The sequence below is a fragment of the Phytophthora sojae genome (genome assembly GCF_000149755.1).
Source record: "Phytophthora sojae unplaced genomic scaffold PHYSOscaffold_9, whole genome shotgun sequence".
NCBI lineage: Eukaryota > Oomycota > Peronosporomycetes > Peronosporales > Peronosporaceae > Phytophthora > Phytophthora sojae.
In genome coordinates this window covers 3000229-3017619 of record NW_009258123.1, presented here as the reverse complement: position 1 = coordinate 3017619, position 17391 = coordinate 3000229, and the positions used below count along the sequence as shown (strand labels likewise).

Below are 17391 nucleotides of genomic sequence, written 5' to 3'. Positions count from 1 at the left end.
CAATGGGTTCCCCTCGCAGCAACAGCAGCAATATGGTTACCGACAGCAGCCAACGGGAGCTTCGATGAGTACGCACGAGAACCCCGTGAGTGACGACTCTCGCTACGTCACGTCCCCAGAACTGCCAGTGAAACCGCTTATTGGTCACGCGCATGGACCCCAGTACCATCCACGTTCACCCTCCGTGTTGGCTCCTCCCCCGGCCGCTCCTTTCCAGCACAACCACCAGCAGCAGCGACACCAGCAGATCAATTCCTCGGGGTTTTCAGCTGCGCAGCGCTGGTAGCGCGTGAAAACTTCCGAAGTCTATGATATGACTCCGCCATTCGACACCAGTTATCAATCAGTTTTGCCTTTTGTAGCCATTTGAAATAGTGATCTTGGAGATGTACGCGTGCGGGTTGACCACCAACGGATCGTGTTTGACGTTGGAGCTTGGGGGGACTATTTTCAGTGGGGACGAACATGGTGGCGTTGTTAGGTTCGTCTATTCCCGTCGCTAGTCTCGCGTGTCAGGTCATGCACTCTTCCAAGCCAGCAGCAGCAACATGAGCGACGACCGGATTGCAGTGAGCAGATCATCCTCCGATGCATCGCCTTCTCTCCTGCTCGTGGATACGCGCGCGTCTCAGTCGCTCGAGCCGATTCGTCTACCGGCCAAGCTGCGAGATCGGATCGAGCGAGCTCAACGTCGTGCCAACGCCGCCAAGGAGGGCGTCTCCATCTTCACCAAGAATTCCAAGGACTCGGCGATCTCTGGGCCTCCAGGCGCAGCAGCTAGAAGAAGTACCACAGCTCCAGCAGCGGAGACCACAACGGCTGCAACCTTGGGCGAAATTGGGGACCGCCACCGTGCTTCGGCTTTAAGCGATGAGAAGATGCACCTGCCCGACGTCGTGCTTAGCCACAAGATGAGGGACTTTGAGGCTCGCGCGAACACAGGAGGAGGTGTAGCGCTCTTCTCAGTGGAGCCAGCCGACCGCAGCCTGCAGAGGCTCTCGCTGGAAGACCGTGAGCGGGTGATGCTGGTGATGCAGAGGAAGATCCAACAAATTGCCAGCGATGTGGACGCAAACTTTGCGCGCATCACGAAGGCGCTGGATGCGAACGGCATTTTCGACTCGACTGCCAACATCCAACGTGCTCAGACTCTGTGTCTCGTGGACTTGCAGCGCCGGTGTAAGCTCGATCGGCTGCGTGATGAGGCAATGCGGGAGGTGCTGCATATACCGACGTCGCCCAAGAGGAAAAACTCCATGTATCCCGGCCAAAGTGCCTTCCCTCAAGCCTCCCACAAGCTCAGCCAACTGCTGAGACCATCGAGTCGAGCGACATCTGCCGGGACGGCATCGGTAGCACGAAGTACAGCAGCGACCAAGCGGAGGAAGCGCAAAGTGGTCCAAGCGTCGAAACTTCCAGCTCTGCGTGCTACAGAAGGCAGTCCAAGCAGGAGATCTAGCAGTAACAACCAGACGTCACCCTCGCCACTCTCGCGCCAAGACGCTCCAGCTAACGACGGTAATCGCAGTCCAAGCGTGCTGAGGATGCAAACGCGCCGCGGGGGACTCGCGCCGCCTTCAACCAGTGCACAGCTCGCACGAGAAGATGTCGGATTCAATACGGCGCCTGCCAACACGAACGCCAACGACGGGGATCTGTACGCGCGACACCCTCACGTGGCGCAGGTGCTGCAGTTGTTAGCTACAGGCGAGAGCTCGAATGCCAAGGCGTCTGGCCTCTTCAACGTCAACAGCGCCGAAGCCGACATGGAGCACGTTCGAATGCTGGACCCGGCCGACGAGTGGATGCAACGCTCTCCAAGCTACCAGGCAGTCGGCGCGCGGGGTGCTAAAGCGCTTCGTCGATGTGGTGAGCGTCAGCGCTGGGATACGCTGGGGCACTTCGGCTCCAAGTTTGTGTGCTCAGGTCTAACGTTTATACCCGTGGAGCTCCGTCAGCGGCTCGAGGATCAGCATTCCTACTGGAAGAAGGCCCAGGACACGTCAAGAAGTGGCGATGGTGACGAGAGTGGCAGGGCGGTGGACGCTGGCAAAGCAGGTGGGCAAAGGGACAGCGAAGTCTATGCCGAGCTCCAGGCCCGCATCCGAGAGCGTCTTATCGCTAATGAGAGGCGAACACGGACAGCAGCTGCAGCTGTGCGGGCGACAAGCAAGATCCACCAGTTACGCCTCCCACAGACAGCGCCAGCGAAGATAATGGCAGCTTCAGCCTCGGCAGTATCACTACCGGTGGCCGGGAACCAGCCACAACACCCCACAAGTCCTTCCTCAGGCCTAGTGATCTCCGCATCCGAGCCAGCTCTACCCGTTACCACGACTATGGGGGTAGAGTTCGCCACGCCAGGGGCAGATAGCCTTTCATTGTCACCCCAAAGGCGCTCTCGACTTGGTACACGCGGGTGGTTGTCGATGCTGGAGCAGAAGATCATCGTGAATCCGTCCCAGCCGATCTCAAGGCATGGCCGGCGGAAAGAGTCGCTCATCGGTGCGCCTCGAGGTCAACTGGACGTCGATGCGATCGGCCGTCACTCGGAAGCCCGGTTAGCCTATCGTAGGGATACAGCCCAGACCTGGGCGTGGCATCTACCGCCTGGAGCCGCTTCTGGTAATGGGGTCGATACGATTGCGGAGGACGAGGAGGAGAACAACGAAGAGAAGGACAGATTCGACGAAGATGGTTGTGATCAAGGTGATGAAGAGGACGACAGCGAAGAAGGAGACGAGGGAGAAGAAGGCACTGAGTACGGCGATGACGACGTGGAGAGTGTCGACAGCAGTCGCACCAGCTTCTCGGCTCGTAGCTCGATGAGCATGTCGTCCGTCAAACGGCGCACCGGCAGTGGCAACAGCAGGAGAAACAATGGCAAGGGCAAGAGGCCGCCGGTTCTGCAGCATCGAGCAAGTCGCGGCCCAGGAGGTCGCTCGGCGGGGAACGCCCTAACCGGTCATGCTCTCAGTCTTCACGCCCGGTTGGAGGCCATCTGGCGAGTGCTGCAGTTCCCCTTCTCGAACAAACTGGCGATGCTGGAGCGACTTTCAACTCTGCAAGACGCTGACGCGTTTCTGGCGGCTCTGGAGCACTGGGAGCGGGTCACTCCGCTCGTGGCGATCCGCCAACGCATGAAGCTCGCCCTCTCTGGATTCGCTGAGCGCGGGGATCTGCGCCCGAATGAATGGCTCACTACATCAGAGTTCTCTCTGGTGGCGGCGCTGCCTCAACCCTCGAGCAAGAACTTACCCGAGTCAAACTCGGAGACGCTGCCGCCATTCAAGCCCTCGACTCGAGAGTTCGACTCGATGTCTCCATCCGCCTTCGTCACCTGGGTGCGTCTTGAAGCATTATATATGCTAGTGGCGAGTATCTGGTGCTAATGTTGTTGTTTGATGCTGGTGCTGTAGGTCCGTGACCACATCGATGCGGTGACACTGCAGATACAAAAGCTAGGGAGCGAGCTTAAAGCCCACACAGGAGAAGAGCTTCAGTTCCAGGGCCATCCATACCCACGCCACGTTTAGATAGATGTACAATACAGGTATCCTAAGTAATGGTGATCATGGCGGCACGCGAGTGTATTAGTTCTTACTGCTCGCCTCTCCTTGGAGTGCTTTCAATGCGAAGGCGACGCATAGCTCAAAACGATACAAGTAGAATTTACTCCTACTTGTTGGCCTCGTTCTGATCGCTTGGCGTAGACATGGAGGTGTCTTGCTGGTCTGCCCACGCTTGAATTGCAGCGAGTAGAGCACCCACACCTAATTGATCGTTCACACACACAAGCGTCAAGATGCGGTGATGTCGGCTGCGGGGGTTATTGCGCCTACCGTCTCCAAATGCGAGCTTGCCAGCTCCGGCGGCAGGGTCCAAGCCGAAGTTGGCCATAACGGCGTTGAAGTTGCCGGTTTGCAGAGCGCTGACCAGCGATCCGATGCTTTGACGCAGTTGAGGAGATCTCAACTGACAGAAAGAAAAGCAGCGAGCGAGAGTAAGCACCAGAATACGAGTTCGGCCACTAAGAAAGTTTCATCAGGTTACCGTCGCACGAAGCTCTGCTGGGGTCTGCGAACCCTCAGGCAGGTGCAGTAGTAGCGCTTCAACACAAGCTGGGTCGTCAAGGATGCTAGCCACGTTGTCGGCGCTGAGAAGTTTGGTCAGGGACACCGGCTTCGGTTGCTGTGAATAGTATTAGTACGACAGACAATGAGTTTGTTTAGTGTTCGAGGTGGCAGCTCCATCGCACAACAAACACGAAAGCAAGGAACTAACCGTGAACTGCTGGAACGACGCCATCGCACGCTGGAGATCTGCCGTTGTAAGGGTCCCAGCAGCATCAGTCGCAGGTGCTGGTGCAGCCGGTACAGGCGTAGCGGAGGCAGCAGCAGGGGTAGCTTGGGCGGGGGCTCCAGCAGGAGTCGCGGCTGGTGCTGACGATGCCGGGGTCGTGGTGGAAGCTACTACAACAGTTAAGAACGACGACAATACACAGGTTCATCAATACCAGGTCCGCCGTGGTCGTCAACAAACCCAAAGCAGCAGCAGACACAGCTAAGCAGTTGGCAGCAAGCCTACAAATGGCAGCAGCACAACAGAACACACAAAAACGTCAGAAAAATCTTAGTGTCAACAACAACATGAAGAAGCACTACTCACGTGGTGGAAGGCGTTAGTTAGTAGGGAGAGGAAGCCGCAGAGACAGAACAAATGGAGTACTTTGTTGTCGAATTACAAGCTACCTACCCGAGCAACGGGCACAAGCCAAGCCTCCCATCCGCTCTCAACAAGCTTAGGACGAGGTGTCCATGTTGCCTCCACCGGTGCCACTGCCGCTGTTGCCGCCGGGTCTGTTGCCACTCTGCGCGTCACTGTTGTTGTTGTTACCTCCGGCGTTGGGGTTGGTGCTGCCTCCGTCGCGCATGCTCTCCTCGATGGCCAGGCGCAGCAGCTCGTCCTCGTCCATCTCGTCCACCTCCATGCCGCTCACGTCGTGCTCGTGCTGCGTGGACGCCGTCGTGGCCGCGGCCGAGCTGCCGCCGCCGTTCTGCGACGCCTGCGAGGACGACACGGCTGACGTGGCGGGCGACGAGGCCGCCGACTGGGCGCCCGCGGGCAGGCCCATGTTCTGCAGGATATTCTGCAGCTCCGACATCTGCACGGCCTGGCCGCCGCTGCCGGCACCGCCGCGTCCCTGGTCGCCCGCGCCCATGGCGCCCAGCATCTGCATGATGGCGTTGTGGTCCAGCTGCACGTTGCTGCCGGCGCTGCGGCCGCCGCCGTCGCTGCTGGCGGCCGCCTGTGCGTTGTTCATGCAGTCGTTCACCTTCTTCACGAGCTCCTCGTCGCGAGACGCGTCCTTGTTCTAATCAGATGCAGGTACAGATACAGACACGTTAGCACGTATCCTACCTACCCAATTCATTGCCGGAGACTCATGGATCGAGGCAACTGTGTTGTTGCAGTTGCCGTCGCAGGTTTAGCACTAGCCTAACCGGCCGGCAACACAAAAGTTGCAGTCGCTGTAGCAATTGCCCTCACCTGCATCCAGAAGAAGAAGCGGCGCGAGGAGTTTTTGTACTGCAGAATGAAGACGCGGTCCTCGGGGCGGCCCGTGTCCACCTTGGCGAAGTGCGCGTCGTCGGGGAAGATGATGAAGTCCTCGGGGCTGGCGCCCGTCTGGCGGTCCACCCACTGGAAGTGCAGCAGCTGGTCGTCTCCGCGCGAGAGACACACTTTGCCCTTCTCCAGCTGCGGCGTCACCAGGAACTTGCCGTTCGCCGTGGGCTTCACCGTCATCTTGCCGGCGTTGAACGACACCAGCTCGTTCTGCTCGCAGAAGAGAAGAGAAGCGGGTAGACACTCGGTTAGAGGAGGCAGTCGGGAGAGAGAGATAGGGGTGCGCGCCACGTACGCGGCCTGCGGTGCTCGGCGCGCCGAACACGTTGCCGAACTGCGGGAAGAGCGACGCCATTTCCGCTTTACGTTGTGGAAAAGATACTGAGGCAAAACAACGTCTGATTGGTGCAAACGCGTAAATAACATACCGTAACGAACGTTATATTGGGCCGGCAGACAGCAACACCATGGCCGACCAACCACCTCGGCGATTGACTGGCGCTCGGTATGGCCCTTGGCGAGTGGTCGGCGCGCCGTCGGCGGCAAGTGCTCAACTACCACGACGTGCAGCTGTACGAGTCGGACGTGGCGCTCTTCTCGGGGCGGCAATGGCTCAACGACAACGCCGTCAACTTCTACCTGCAGTTCCTGACGCAGACCGTGGCCTCGGACGACGTGCTGCTCATGGACCCGGCCGTGGTCTCGTGTCTGCTGCACCAGTGCGAGGATGAGGACGAGTTCCAGGACCTGGCGAGGGGCGTGAACCTGGCGCAGAGGCGGCTCTGCCTCGTCCCAGTGACCGACAACGACTTGCTGGGCGGAGACAGCAGCCACTGGTCGCTCCTACTCTTCGCCAAGGGCGAGTTCAGGCACTTTGACTCGAGCGCGGGCCACAACAGACACGCGGCTCGGCGCGTGGCGAGGTCCTTTGAGCATCTGCTCAAAGCAACAGGTCGGCACGACGGAGACGGCGCTGCCGACCGAGTGGAGGAGGTGCAGGACGCCCCGCAGCAGCAGAACGGCTACGACTGCGGCGTGTACGTGCTGGTGCTGGCCGAGTACTTCTGTCGCCGGCACGTGAACGCAGCGGGGGCGGAGGCAGCGACGCTGCAAGAGTACGCAACCCCCAAGCGAGTGACGGAACTGCGGCTGCACATGCCCAAACTCATCGCCGAGCTGCAGCGGACGGAGGCCGGGCGAGGCTAATGGGCTGCTGGGCTGCCAGGAAGGTAGGTAATTGGGTAAAAATGGATTGCTCAAACCCTTCGCACAAAGAAATTTTCGGCAAGGATGCAGATCGCTATCGTGCAGTATGGTGCGCTACGGGCTGTGAATATGAGGAGGGAGTTGGCAGGGGAGTTGAAGCGTTACTGAAGGTTGCTGTGCTGCGGTTGTGTACCCGGGGCTGCGCTCTTGCAGACCCGCAGCTCGGGCAGGTCGAGCGCAACATGGAGGTTCGTGCTTGGGGGGGGGGGGCTGATACATTCTCATGATGCTCATTGATGCATTGACGCTAGATGGTGTTCTGTGTGTCGCTGTAGCATGTGAGCAAGATGGTCGCGTCGCTGTCTGAAGAAGACAAAATCGACATCTTGATGCTGTCGGAGGTGGGCCTCAATTCTAGCGGGCTGATGCGGAAGCTCACTGATGTCCTTGCGCTTTGATGGCATCCCACCTGCTAGATGGCGTTCACTGGCTACGTGTTCAAGACCAAGGAGGAGGTGGCGCAGGTGGCGGAGGTAGCGGGCCAAGGACCGACTTTCCGCTGGTGCCAGCGCCAAGCGCGGCGACTGCACTGCATGGTGACCTGCGGCTACGTGGAGAAGGCTGGCGTGCTGCTCTACAACTCGATGCTAGTCGTGGGTCCCGACGGCGAGCTGGTGCTCAACCCGCGAAAGACGTTCCTGTACGAGACCGACAAGTCCTGGGCCACAGCGGGGGACGGCTTCTGCTCGTGGCACTGCCCGTGGCTCAACAAGACCATCTCGTTCGGGATCTGCATGGATATCAACCCGGACGACTTCAAGGCTCCGTTCTCGGCCTACGAGTTCGGCTCCCACGCAGTGGATAACAAGAGCGACTTGCTGCTGTTTGCCTGCGCCTGGAACGACTTCGAGGAGCACGACGTGGCGCCGTACCCGACGCTTTCCTACTGGGCACAACGCTTGACGCCAGTCATAGACGCGCTGGCCGCAGGCGACTACGCGAAGCCCAACTGCCACTTCCTCTGCTCGAACCGAATCGGCTCTGAGAATGGGACGTTCTTCGTTGGCGCGAGCTGCGCTCTCTCGCTCAAAGAGCCCGCTATAGTGGCGCACGCTGGGCGGCGGACGGAAGAGCTGCTGCGCGTGGAGATCCCTGGCGATGCAAGCGAATCAGAGTAGCTGCCGTACATGGAGCTGGCCACGTTAACCATAACAAGGAGTGCTGTCGCCGCAATTCTCCTTATGACTAAAGTCTCTATGCGGTCCCTTGTTTCAAGCTCTCCGACTACAGCGTACGTGTACGCTTTCAGCATAGGGATCGCACTTGACGCATGAGGGGTTAGTCGTGTACTGTTAGTCGTGTACTGTTAGTCGTGTACTGTTCCAGGAGCAACGAACCAAGCACTACTGTGCACGGCAGCCACGGCGTGTTTTCGAGCGGTGGTGAGTGCGTCGACTCCTACAGGGCAGCAGGCAGAATGCTACGTGTAAGCAAGTAAGCCATCACTTGCATTCCAATGACTCGGCCGACTATCATCCACGCCAGGTAGTTGAGTTTTGCGTTGCCACCAGCTCAACAGCTCAACAACCGGAGCGACTTTTACCATCTCTCTTCAGCGCTTGCAGCCAACAACACTGCAACTCCTTGAGCTTTCACGCTCAGCCGCAGCGCGCTTCTGGGCCCTCCGGGGCCGCACAAAAGGCCTTTTCCGGGGAAGCGGCGTCCCGAAAAGACGGTAAACGGCCGTGAAAAGGGTCATCGGCGGAAAAGGGTCCTCGCGCGCGGGCTGCAGCACGCAGATCGCGTACGTAGCTGCTGTTTGTAGACGAGAGCGCGTTTCGGCGGGGTGCAAGTTGATGCGGAGTGGCGGTCGGACCAGCTAGCGACGAAGCGTCCCTGCAAATGGACTACATGTACGACTGCCACGCGCCTACTTCGCTATATGAGTAGGAGTGCCATGTTAAAAGAGTCGCGCTGCAGCTAGGCCCCGCTGCGCCGTCCTTGCCAGGCACTGTCCAGGCAAGTCGGCAAAGTCGGCGGAGACCAATGAAGTTGCCTTTTGGCCTGTCTGTGCGACGGGCAACTTCTTAACTTCAACCTAGACTTACGTTGCTGGATGAAGAACGCCCACCGGAACTGTGCTCGTGCTCGTCACAGAGTGGGCGGACCTGGGTTCGTTCAAGGGATGGCGGAGTAACTTGACGCAATGGCTACGCGGTAGCGATAATTGGAGGCTGAAAGGGTCATGAAGTTTGATCCTTTGGCTCGATTGTATAGGTCCAAAACGTTATAATGCGAGTAGCTAAAGGATAAGCTACCAACTTGTGGTAGTTTGTAGGGAACTAGCTGTTGCTAGTAGTGTAAAAATTACGGAGTTCGGGACCGAAAAAGCTCGACTACATGTGCTCTCTGTAAGCCGCGACGATACTATTGAGCCCAAGAGTGAAGACTTGAAACTCGCGTACGCTTGCTTGGCTCATGCGGCAGCCGTAATGGAACTTCGAGATAAAGAACGTAACAGAGTACTACTTCTCTTTCCGATCGTCTGCGGCTCAATAAAAAACACCGACAGCAGAAGTTTAGGAACCGAGTCGCCAAAAGGTGTTTCAGTCTTCAACGTCAGTTGCGTTATACCGCTTAGAGCGGCACCTTCGATTGGAGGGTATACAGAAAGTCCTTGCGATCATGAGACCTGTGCTTGTCGACCACTACAATACTCAACTTGCATGCTGTTCGTCGGAGTCGCATTGGCTAGCCTTTTCAACTTTATACGGGATTCGAGGTCGCATATTTGACTCCGCGATTCCTCCTTTTTACAACGTGGGGGATATACTCTGCTGTTATATTTTGGAACTTATGCCGCGACCGGTAGCAACGGCCATAAGTGTGCACTCGGGGCGTTCTTCGTTCTTTAGGTCCCGACTGCAGTTTTTCGCCACCACCTCGCTATTAAAAACGAACGCACTAAGTCATTCAGTCCCTATTTAGAGGGGCTGAATGAGTTGCGTAGGTCCGGATACGGGAACGAGTCACTGCTTGGCATGTGAAGCATCCAAGAGGGTGGCTTGTTGATCTCAGTTAATGAATGCAGCGCACACAGCTCAGCGATAAACTACGTGGAGAAGCTGACCCAGATGGCAGCCGAGCGGGGCAAAACACCACCCACTCTGTGAAGTGTTGCTTCGCCTGACGAACACAGTTCCGGTGTCGGCTTTGGCGGGCGTTCTTCATCCAGCAACGTAAGTCTAGGTTGAAGTTAAGAAGTTGCCCGTCGCACAGACAGGCCAAAAGGCAACTTCATTGGTCTCCGCCGACTTTGCCGACTTGCCTGGACAGTGCCTGGCAAGGACGGCGCAGCGGGGCCTAGCTGCAGCGCGACTCTTTTAACATGGCACTCCTACTCATATAGCGAAGTAGGCGCGTGGCAGTCGTACATGTAGTCCATTTGCAGGGACGCTTCGTCGCTAGCTGGTCCGACCGCCACTCCGCATCAACTTGCACCCCGCCGAAACGCGCTCTCGTCTACAAACAGCAGCTACGTACGCGATCTGCGTGCTGCAGCCCGGCGCCAACCAACCAACCAACCGCTGCTGTAGATACAGCTCCGCGGCGAAGCGCTGGTCGCCAATGCTCGGCACCGGGGACCACCGGTTGAAGATGTGCCAGCGGTGACGCGTTTGGGCGGCTGGCGGCGACGTCATTGCGATTCGTGACGTCGCACCCTGTCTGGTCTTTGTAACGGGCGACGAGTCGCACGTGGACTCCCGACTAAGTTCACGTCTGGTGCGGGTCACCGACGCCTTGTATGGTCCGACGTCACACACCGATACTTCAGCGGGAGATCTCAAAATGACGCGCCTGCGTCACGTTTCGGGTTGCGCGCGAGGACCCTTTTCCGCCGATGACCCTTTTCACGGCCGTTTACCGTCTTTTCGGGACGCCGCTTCCCCTGAAAAGGCCATTTGTGCGGCCCCGGACCCAGAAGCGCGCTGCGGCCCGCATTAACTGGTGCATGACGCGCCGCGCCGACTGTCGACGCATTGCCCGTTTTGCGCCGTCCCGCCCAGGCCATCTCGAGCGGCTTCAAGGCAGGCCGCGGACACCGAGCAGGCAGCAGCAGCAGCGGCAGCGGTAGTAGCGGCGGCGGACGGCCGGATGCGTGTGAAGAAGCTGAGCGTGAACCGGCGCCACAAACCAGGGGACGACGAGGCGGCCATCGGCGTCGCGCCCGGCGGAGACAGCGACCAGCGCAGGTGGGTCAGCCCTACCAAGCCGCTGCCACCCGGAGCGGCGGCCAGCGGCAGCAGCAGCGGCGCCAGCAGCCCCACGGACGTCCAGCAGCAGCAGCAGCAGCACCTGGGCGAGAACTCGCCGCTGCACTTCCAGACCAACAGCAGCCCGGAGCTCTTCGCGCATCGCGGAGCCGGCGGCGCTCAAGTCGCAGCAGCCATGCCCAACGCAGCAGCCGTGAACGTCGTGGCGCAGGAGGACGATCTGGAGAAGAACCCGCTGCGCAAGGCGATGGTCGGCAAGATCGTGGAGACCTTGCGCGCGCTCAAGCCGCACGCGCCCGAGAAGGTGCTGGCGGCGCTGCCCAGGCTGGCGCAGCACATGGAGAAGGCCCTGTACAAGCTGACCAAGAACGAGGCCGACTACTGCGACCCATCGACCCTGAGGCTGCGCATTGCCCGCATCCAGGAGAGCAACACCAAGCGGCTGCTCGCGCAGCAGCAGCAGACGCCCGAGCAGAGCAACAACGCGAACGGAGCTGCGCCACCGCTCAAGCCGCTGACGGAGGAGCAGGCCGCCATTGTCTTCCAGCACCTTCAGTCGTGGCGTCAGAAGCTGGTGAACATGTACGGCGTCGCGCCCTGGGACATCCTGCCCAACCCGACGCTGGCCAAGGTGGCTCTGTACATGCCTTCCACTGAACAGGAGCTCGCAGCGTGTGGCGTAGGGAACGAGCAGATAGCGCGCTTCGGCTCCTCTCTGGTGCAGGAGCTCCAGCGTCTTCGTGGGCCAGTTCCCGCGAGCACCAAGCCAGCGAACCGACCGATCAAGGCCAAGCAACCTCGCAAGCCCAGCCCCGCCAAGCGTGGACCTTCCGAGCCGCTGGCTGCCAGCAACAAGAAGCGGAAGAACGGGGAAGCCGCGCGTCTGGCGCCGGCAGCGCCAAACTTTAACGGCGCGTCGCTCATGACGCAAGCGCCACTTCTGCCGGCTGTGGACTCGCTTCCGACGCTGCTCCCGACGGTCTCAATGATGCCCGGAGGTGTCACGGGCAGTACCAGTGCCACGAGCAACGCGATGGCGATGAAGCAGACGCAGTTCACGTCGACGGCCGTGAGGTTATCTCCGGGCCAACTCCCACAGCAGCCGTTCTTCGCGCGGCTTCAGCCCCAGCAGCAGCAGCAGCAGCCTCCGCAACAGGGATCCCCCTCTCCGGCGGCGCAGGAGAGCCACATGCACCTGCTAGCGCAGGGCGCCGGTCAGGTGAGCAAGCAGCAGAGTGGCAAGAGTCCGGAGGCGTACGAGCAGGAGCTGCAGTCGCTGCGGTGGATGCTGCACCAGTCGCAGGAGGAGAGGTCTCGCCTGGAGGCCGAGGTCCAGCATCTGCGCGCCCAGCTGCAGGGCGTCAACGGCAGCAAGTAACCACCCCCCGTATTTAACTTTTGTGTATGTGGCGCCGATGTCCCCCTTATGGACGCGCTTCCTCTGGAGGACAACTGTAGACGGATAAGCTAGGTAGCGGTGCGAGATTATAAAGACCCAACTCCATGAAAACTTCTTCTACATCTCCACTGCTTCTATCAGTACACAGATCTGTACACCAGACTGTAGACTGTACATGTATATTCAAAGGGGAATTTGCAATTCAGGTTTTTGGGTGGGTCGGTCAGGCGTTTGCTAATCAGTCAGGACTTGTGAAAGTCAGAATTAGGAGAGCTCTACACTTATTTTTTTTTTTGGGGGGGGGGGTCAGAGAACTTCTATTTATGTTAAGCGGTAACTATAGAGTCCTGAAGTTTCTGCAGGCTGAGCCTAATTGATACGTTGTCCGGTGGCCTTCGTGGGCTAGTATCTCGTATACAACGTCTACACAAAAACTCTTGAAGTCTTGAAGAGAGGGTGCTAAAAGCGAATATCCCTGGGGCGACGGCGCCCGATCGCGACATTTTAATCAGCTTCGCTGCTCCAGAAACCTTTTGTATCTTAATTTTCTCCCACGTGTACGAATTGAATTGGTCGAAGAGAGTTGGTTCTTGCGGGCGTTGTTTCGCCGACAATGCTCCTTGCACAATGACATGCACCGTGCTAGGAATGGCGACTTGACGGAGAGTTTTGGTGGCTGCCTCCAGTGATTCATGAACCCAGGCTCGAGTCTCAACAGGTCCTTTTTTGATATGTACCCCAATGACTTCGACATCAAAAGCATGCACTTGGCTGGGTCCTAGTAGAATTCAAGCCGCTCGGCACTCATTTGGGTGTTTAACCACATGAATTTGGATGGCCCAAGTCTGCAAAAATAGTGGCCCCTCCATCGGCGGCACTCCCTTGAAGACACCATAGCATTGCGCTAGTCTGTACCCTTGTTCATACGTGGCCGCATTTGAAGTCCAGGACTTGATCACAGCTGTCGTTTGAAAATCCGCAGCCTTCCAAACTATTTGTTCCGCTTGTGTTTGGTGAATGCGCGCGTTTTCAAATATTTCTTTGTTGCGGATCCTCCAGAGCATGCACTGGGTACACGTCGTCCATATCAACCATAGTGCTTGCATTGCTTCATCTTGCTCTTGTGACCAATCTAGAACCATGTTTGCTGCCGCTGACATGAAATCAGGGGTTATCGGCGGTGCTACTCGAGACGCCGTGAAAGCCATCAGCTGGTCTAATTCGTATTGGGTTGGGTGATGTCCAAGCCACGAAGGAATCCACCGTCGCCAGACACTTTGAGCACGCTTGCAGTCCCATAAAATGTGCTGGCGAAGTCATACATTGGTCGTAAGAGCACTTGCGATTGCTAGGCCATCCTCCATGGTACAGGTTTAGGGTCCTCGTGCAAATTCGGTAGATCGTCCTGCGCTGATAGTCAGTCAAAACACCGTCTCGCTTCCAAATTCGTTGTGGGCTTTGTTGCTGTGCTGCAGCCATCCACGGATGTCCGTCTGCTGGAGCTTTCATCCGATCCAAAATGTGTTGAACAGAGAACTTTGGTTTGTGGCGGAGACGCTTCGCTCGAGTTTTCCGAATCGTTTGGCGGAGATTTCGAGCCAACGTTTTTGGCGGAGCGCGCCATGGCGTAGCATAGAGGAATGGAGTGGCCTGAAAAGCAATCCCTGAGGTCTTCTCTGTGCACTGAAGAGTCCTAAAGTCATCATCGAAACTTTCATCTTCGTTCCTGCTGGTGACTCTCCATGTCCATCCATCGTCATTTTGACTCAATTGAAAAACTTCTCCTCTTGGTGCTGTGAGGGCAAACGCAGTAACTTGATGATACCAGTTAGTGACCCATTGGTACTCCTTCAGGAGAGCTCTACACTTAGAACGGCTAGGCGGTTGCAACCGACGCCCATCCAGCATCAGCTCGAATTATCGTGTCGTGTACCAAGAACCTGTTGGCGCTTGTTGGCAAGAATCCGAGTCATGGGGGATGCAGACGAAGATATGGAGCTAGCCGTCGGCATGGAATTTCGCCAGTATCAAGGAGCTAAAGGCCAGTGTTGCGCGGTACTACATATCTCGTGTTTCGCCCACAACAAGCCCACAAACCGACGCGATTTCTTTGTTCATCGCATATTGAGTGTCCCTTTCAGCTTCGAGGATCTCTGTCTTCGAAGACAGGGGTTGTGCGGATAACATTTCTGGATGAAGCTCATTCCGCCACACACGTTGCACACACCGCCTTGCGGCAGCGCCAGCCATCTCAACTAAGCCTGGATTTCTTGGTGGAAGTTGTTCGCGATTGTATGGCGTGTAATCGGGATGGAAAGAGCGCGAAGCTAGTTGTGAACTGGGCGCGTAGAATGTACGGGCTCACCATTTCCTACAACGTGGCTTGGCGCGCGCTGAAACAGCTACAGGAGGGCTCCGTTCTAAGTCTCCAACAAAGCTACCAATTCCTACAAAGTTATTTGGACATGCTCCTGACGAGTATCCCAGGATCAGTTGCGCATTTCGAATGAACCACCAGCAACACGTTCAAGCGCCTGAGTCTCATCTACGGCATTTACAACGACACGCTTCAGTATTGTCTACCGATTATTGCATTAGACGCCTGTCATTTGCGTGGTGCGGATCACGGAACCCTCTACGTGGTGTCCACAATGACTGGTGCACACGACATTTTAGTCATCGGAGTTGCCATTTCGAATGCGGCTAAACGTGGGGAGGACTGGGCGTGGTTTTTGCGGCACGTCTTGGAGGCTTTGCCTTTTGTGAACAATATTTTTGGGCTGTTTTATATGAGCGACCGGGATGAGGGTGTTACTCAGGCCGTTCGTCGTGTTCCGTGTACCAAGATACGGCATTGTGACCTCGATTTCTGCAGAATCGGTGAATAGCAGTATTGGCGAGTTTAGGAGCGGATCTCACCTGAATGTGATTGCTGGGATAAATCAAATGGTCATGCGGAGATCCTTTGAGCTTCAACAGAAATACATCCGTCACGATGCGATGGACATCATACCATCCGTTTTGACCAAACTGAATGCCAGCAAGAAAGCAGGTCGTAAACGGCTTGTGGTGTCACAGGGAGATGGAACATTTGACGTTGCTCGAAAGAATGGCTTGTACCGGGTAGTAAACCTGGACGCTAACCACTGCACCTGCGGTCTCTGGGTGGAGTATCAGTACCCGTGCGTGCATGGCTGTGCCGCTCTCCAAAGCCAGCATTTGTCTGAGCTAGCATCGGTCTCGCCGTATTACCGATATGGATGTCTGCAATCCGTCTTTGCCAGGTTGATGAACCCAATCGATATCGAGTCGGCATTGGGGGACGATACGACAGAAGGCCCTCAATCATATCGCAAGGCTGGACGCCCAAAAAAGCCAAAACGCGTACGCAGGCGTGGAGAAGTTGTACCCGAAGATTCGCCGATTGTCTGTTCACGTTGTAAGGAGAGGGGTCACAACATTCGGACTTGCGACAACAACTTAACCCCAACAAGATTTTTTTAAGGATAAACATAAGGACGAAATTTGAGGCAACCCCTTTGACCTCATTTTTACACGTAAGATGCTATGACAGGTATGGATAGAAAGGTCTGTATTCGGTCTAAAGGGTGGGGCCTGTATGCGCTAGGGTTTTGATACCTTTGCGCAGCAGCTCGACCAAAAAGGTCACTCGGAGCGTATCGCTTTTTCGAGTTTATCCTTAAGTTAAGGACAAAAATAGCTTGGCCAATAGTAGAAACAAGTGAAACCGTCGGCGACCCTTCGCGTCCAATGTGAACCCACTGTCGGCCCTCTGTGACCGTACCTAAGTGCGTGTATACAAATGCTAAGATAATTTGTAATCCTTAACCGGCCAGTTAAGGACAAAATCGCCCCAAAATCGAGGCCGCCAGATTTGATTCTGTCTTTATTTTAAGGATAAAATTTGTTGGGGTTAAGCGGATGGAATTGTAACATCTTTCACACACTTTCACTCTCTTGTTTCTTTACGCTATACATTATTTTTTTGAATTCCGGCCAAATTTTCCAAATCGCGGCGGTTTGGAGACCCCGCTCCAATCGCCAAATACAAAACTCAAGTTATTTGCTCAATCTCCGGGCCCAAACCATATGGTCCAAGTGCCCGCATGTCAAGACCAATTCGTACTTAAACGGGTGCCTATAACCAATCCTAGTGGCCACGGAGATTGGCCGGAGATTTGGCTTGGGCGGTTCAACAAACCGCCCGCGGAAATTTTGAGCAGAACACACAATATTACAATACAAATATTGTGCCTTGCATGATTTCTGTCTAAACAACGACGTAATTCGTTGTTTAGCAAATCACGGTGATTAGCCCATCATTGAGTTAGGAGGCTAACTCGTCGATTTAAGATAGAATAGCTGCTAACACAACGAGTTAACGTTGAGTTATGCTCACTTTCGTCGAATGGCTGCAGTAAATCCGACAATACTACGGCCCTGACATTCTAATTCTAACTCGCTCGCTTTGTCTGATTGCTTTCTAGTCGTGGCGATCTATCGTACTAAACTATTATACGTCTACAATATTGAAGAACATCCCTGTTTTTATATCGAGGAGCTGCAAGCAGCTTTAAAGTCAGCGTTTCCTGCACATCCAAACATTTCTAGTAGAAAATTTCTACTGCTACTATATGCCGTGCTCTGAAATTCGAGCTTGGTTTAACGCGAATCCACGACGAAGAGAGCGAAGAAGAAAACGTCCCCGCCGAAATCGGTGCTTACTTTTATGCAAGGAGTTGGCACCATTCTATCGGGGACCTTATCAGTTTGTTTTCTTGCAGCGACAACCGATTTATTCTTGCAGTGGCAACCGCTCCGTTCTTGCTCTGCGTTGTGCGAGATATGATCACCGGGAAGGAT

At 56.2% G+C, this 17391-nt stretch overlaps 5 protein-coding genes across 5 annotated transcripts; 4 read left to right on the top strand and 1 right to left on the bottom strand.

Annotated features, from left to right (window-relative positions):
- Positions 1-548: 548 nt before the first annotated feature.
- Positions 549-3536, top strand: PHYSODRAFT_338970 (hypothetical protein; the record flags this gene model as incomplete). Its single annotated transcript, XM_009536872.1, has 3 exons — positions 549-2345; positions 2439-3344; positions 3420-3536. The coding sequence occupies 3 exons, from the start codon at positions 549-551 to the stop codon at positions 3534-3536; spliced, it is 2820 nt and encodes a 939-aa protein (XP_009535167.1).
- Positions 3537-4869: 1333 nt separating this feature from the next.
- PHYSODRAFT_564524 (hypothetical protein) lies at positions 4870-5990 on the bottom strand (the record flags this gene model as incomplete). The annotated part of the gene is made up of 3 exons (XM_009536871.1): positions 5924-5990; positions 5551-5838; positions 4870-5374 (listed from the first exon to the last, which is right to left on the bottom strand). Coding segments are annotated over exons 1-3 (852 nt in total), but the record flags the coding sequence as incomplete, so codon positions are not given.
- Positions 5991-6073: 83 nt separating this feature from the next.
- On the top strand, positions 6074-6834 carry PHYSODRAFT_564520 (ubiquitin1-specific protease; the record flags this gene model as incomplete). The annotated part of the gene is made up of 2 exons (XM_009536870.1): positions 6074-6705; positions 6760-6834. Exons 1-2 carry the CDS (start codon positions 6136-6138, stop codon positions 6832-6834), a joined length of 645 nt encoding a protein of 214 aa, XP_009535165.1. The 5' UTR covers positions 6074-6135.
- Positions 6835-7310: 476 nt separating this feature from the next.
- On the top strand, positions 7311-8012 carry PHYSODRAFT_305510 (hypothetical protein; the record flags this gene model as incomplete). Its single annotated transcript, XM_009536869.1, has 1 exon — positions 7311-8012. One exon carries the CDS (start codon positions 7311-7313, stop codon positions 8010-8012), a length of 702 nt encoding a protein of 233 aa, XP_009535164.1.
- Positions 8013-11355: 3343 nt separating this feature from the next.
- Positions 11356-12486, top strand: PHYSODRAFT_523523 (hypothetical protein; the record flags this gene model as incomplete). The annotated part of the gene is made up of 2 exons (XM_009536868.1): positions 11356-12108; positions 12211-12486. 2 exons carry the CDS (start codon positions 11356-11358, stop codon positions 12484-12486), a joined length of 1029 nt encoding a protein of 342 aa, XP_009535163.1.
- Positions 12487-17391: the final 4905 nt, after the last annotated feature.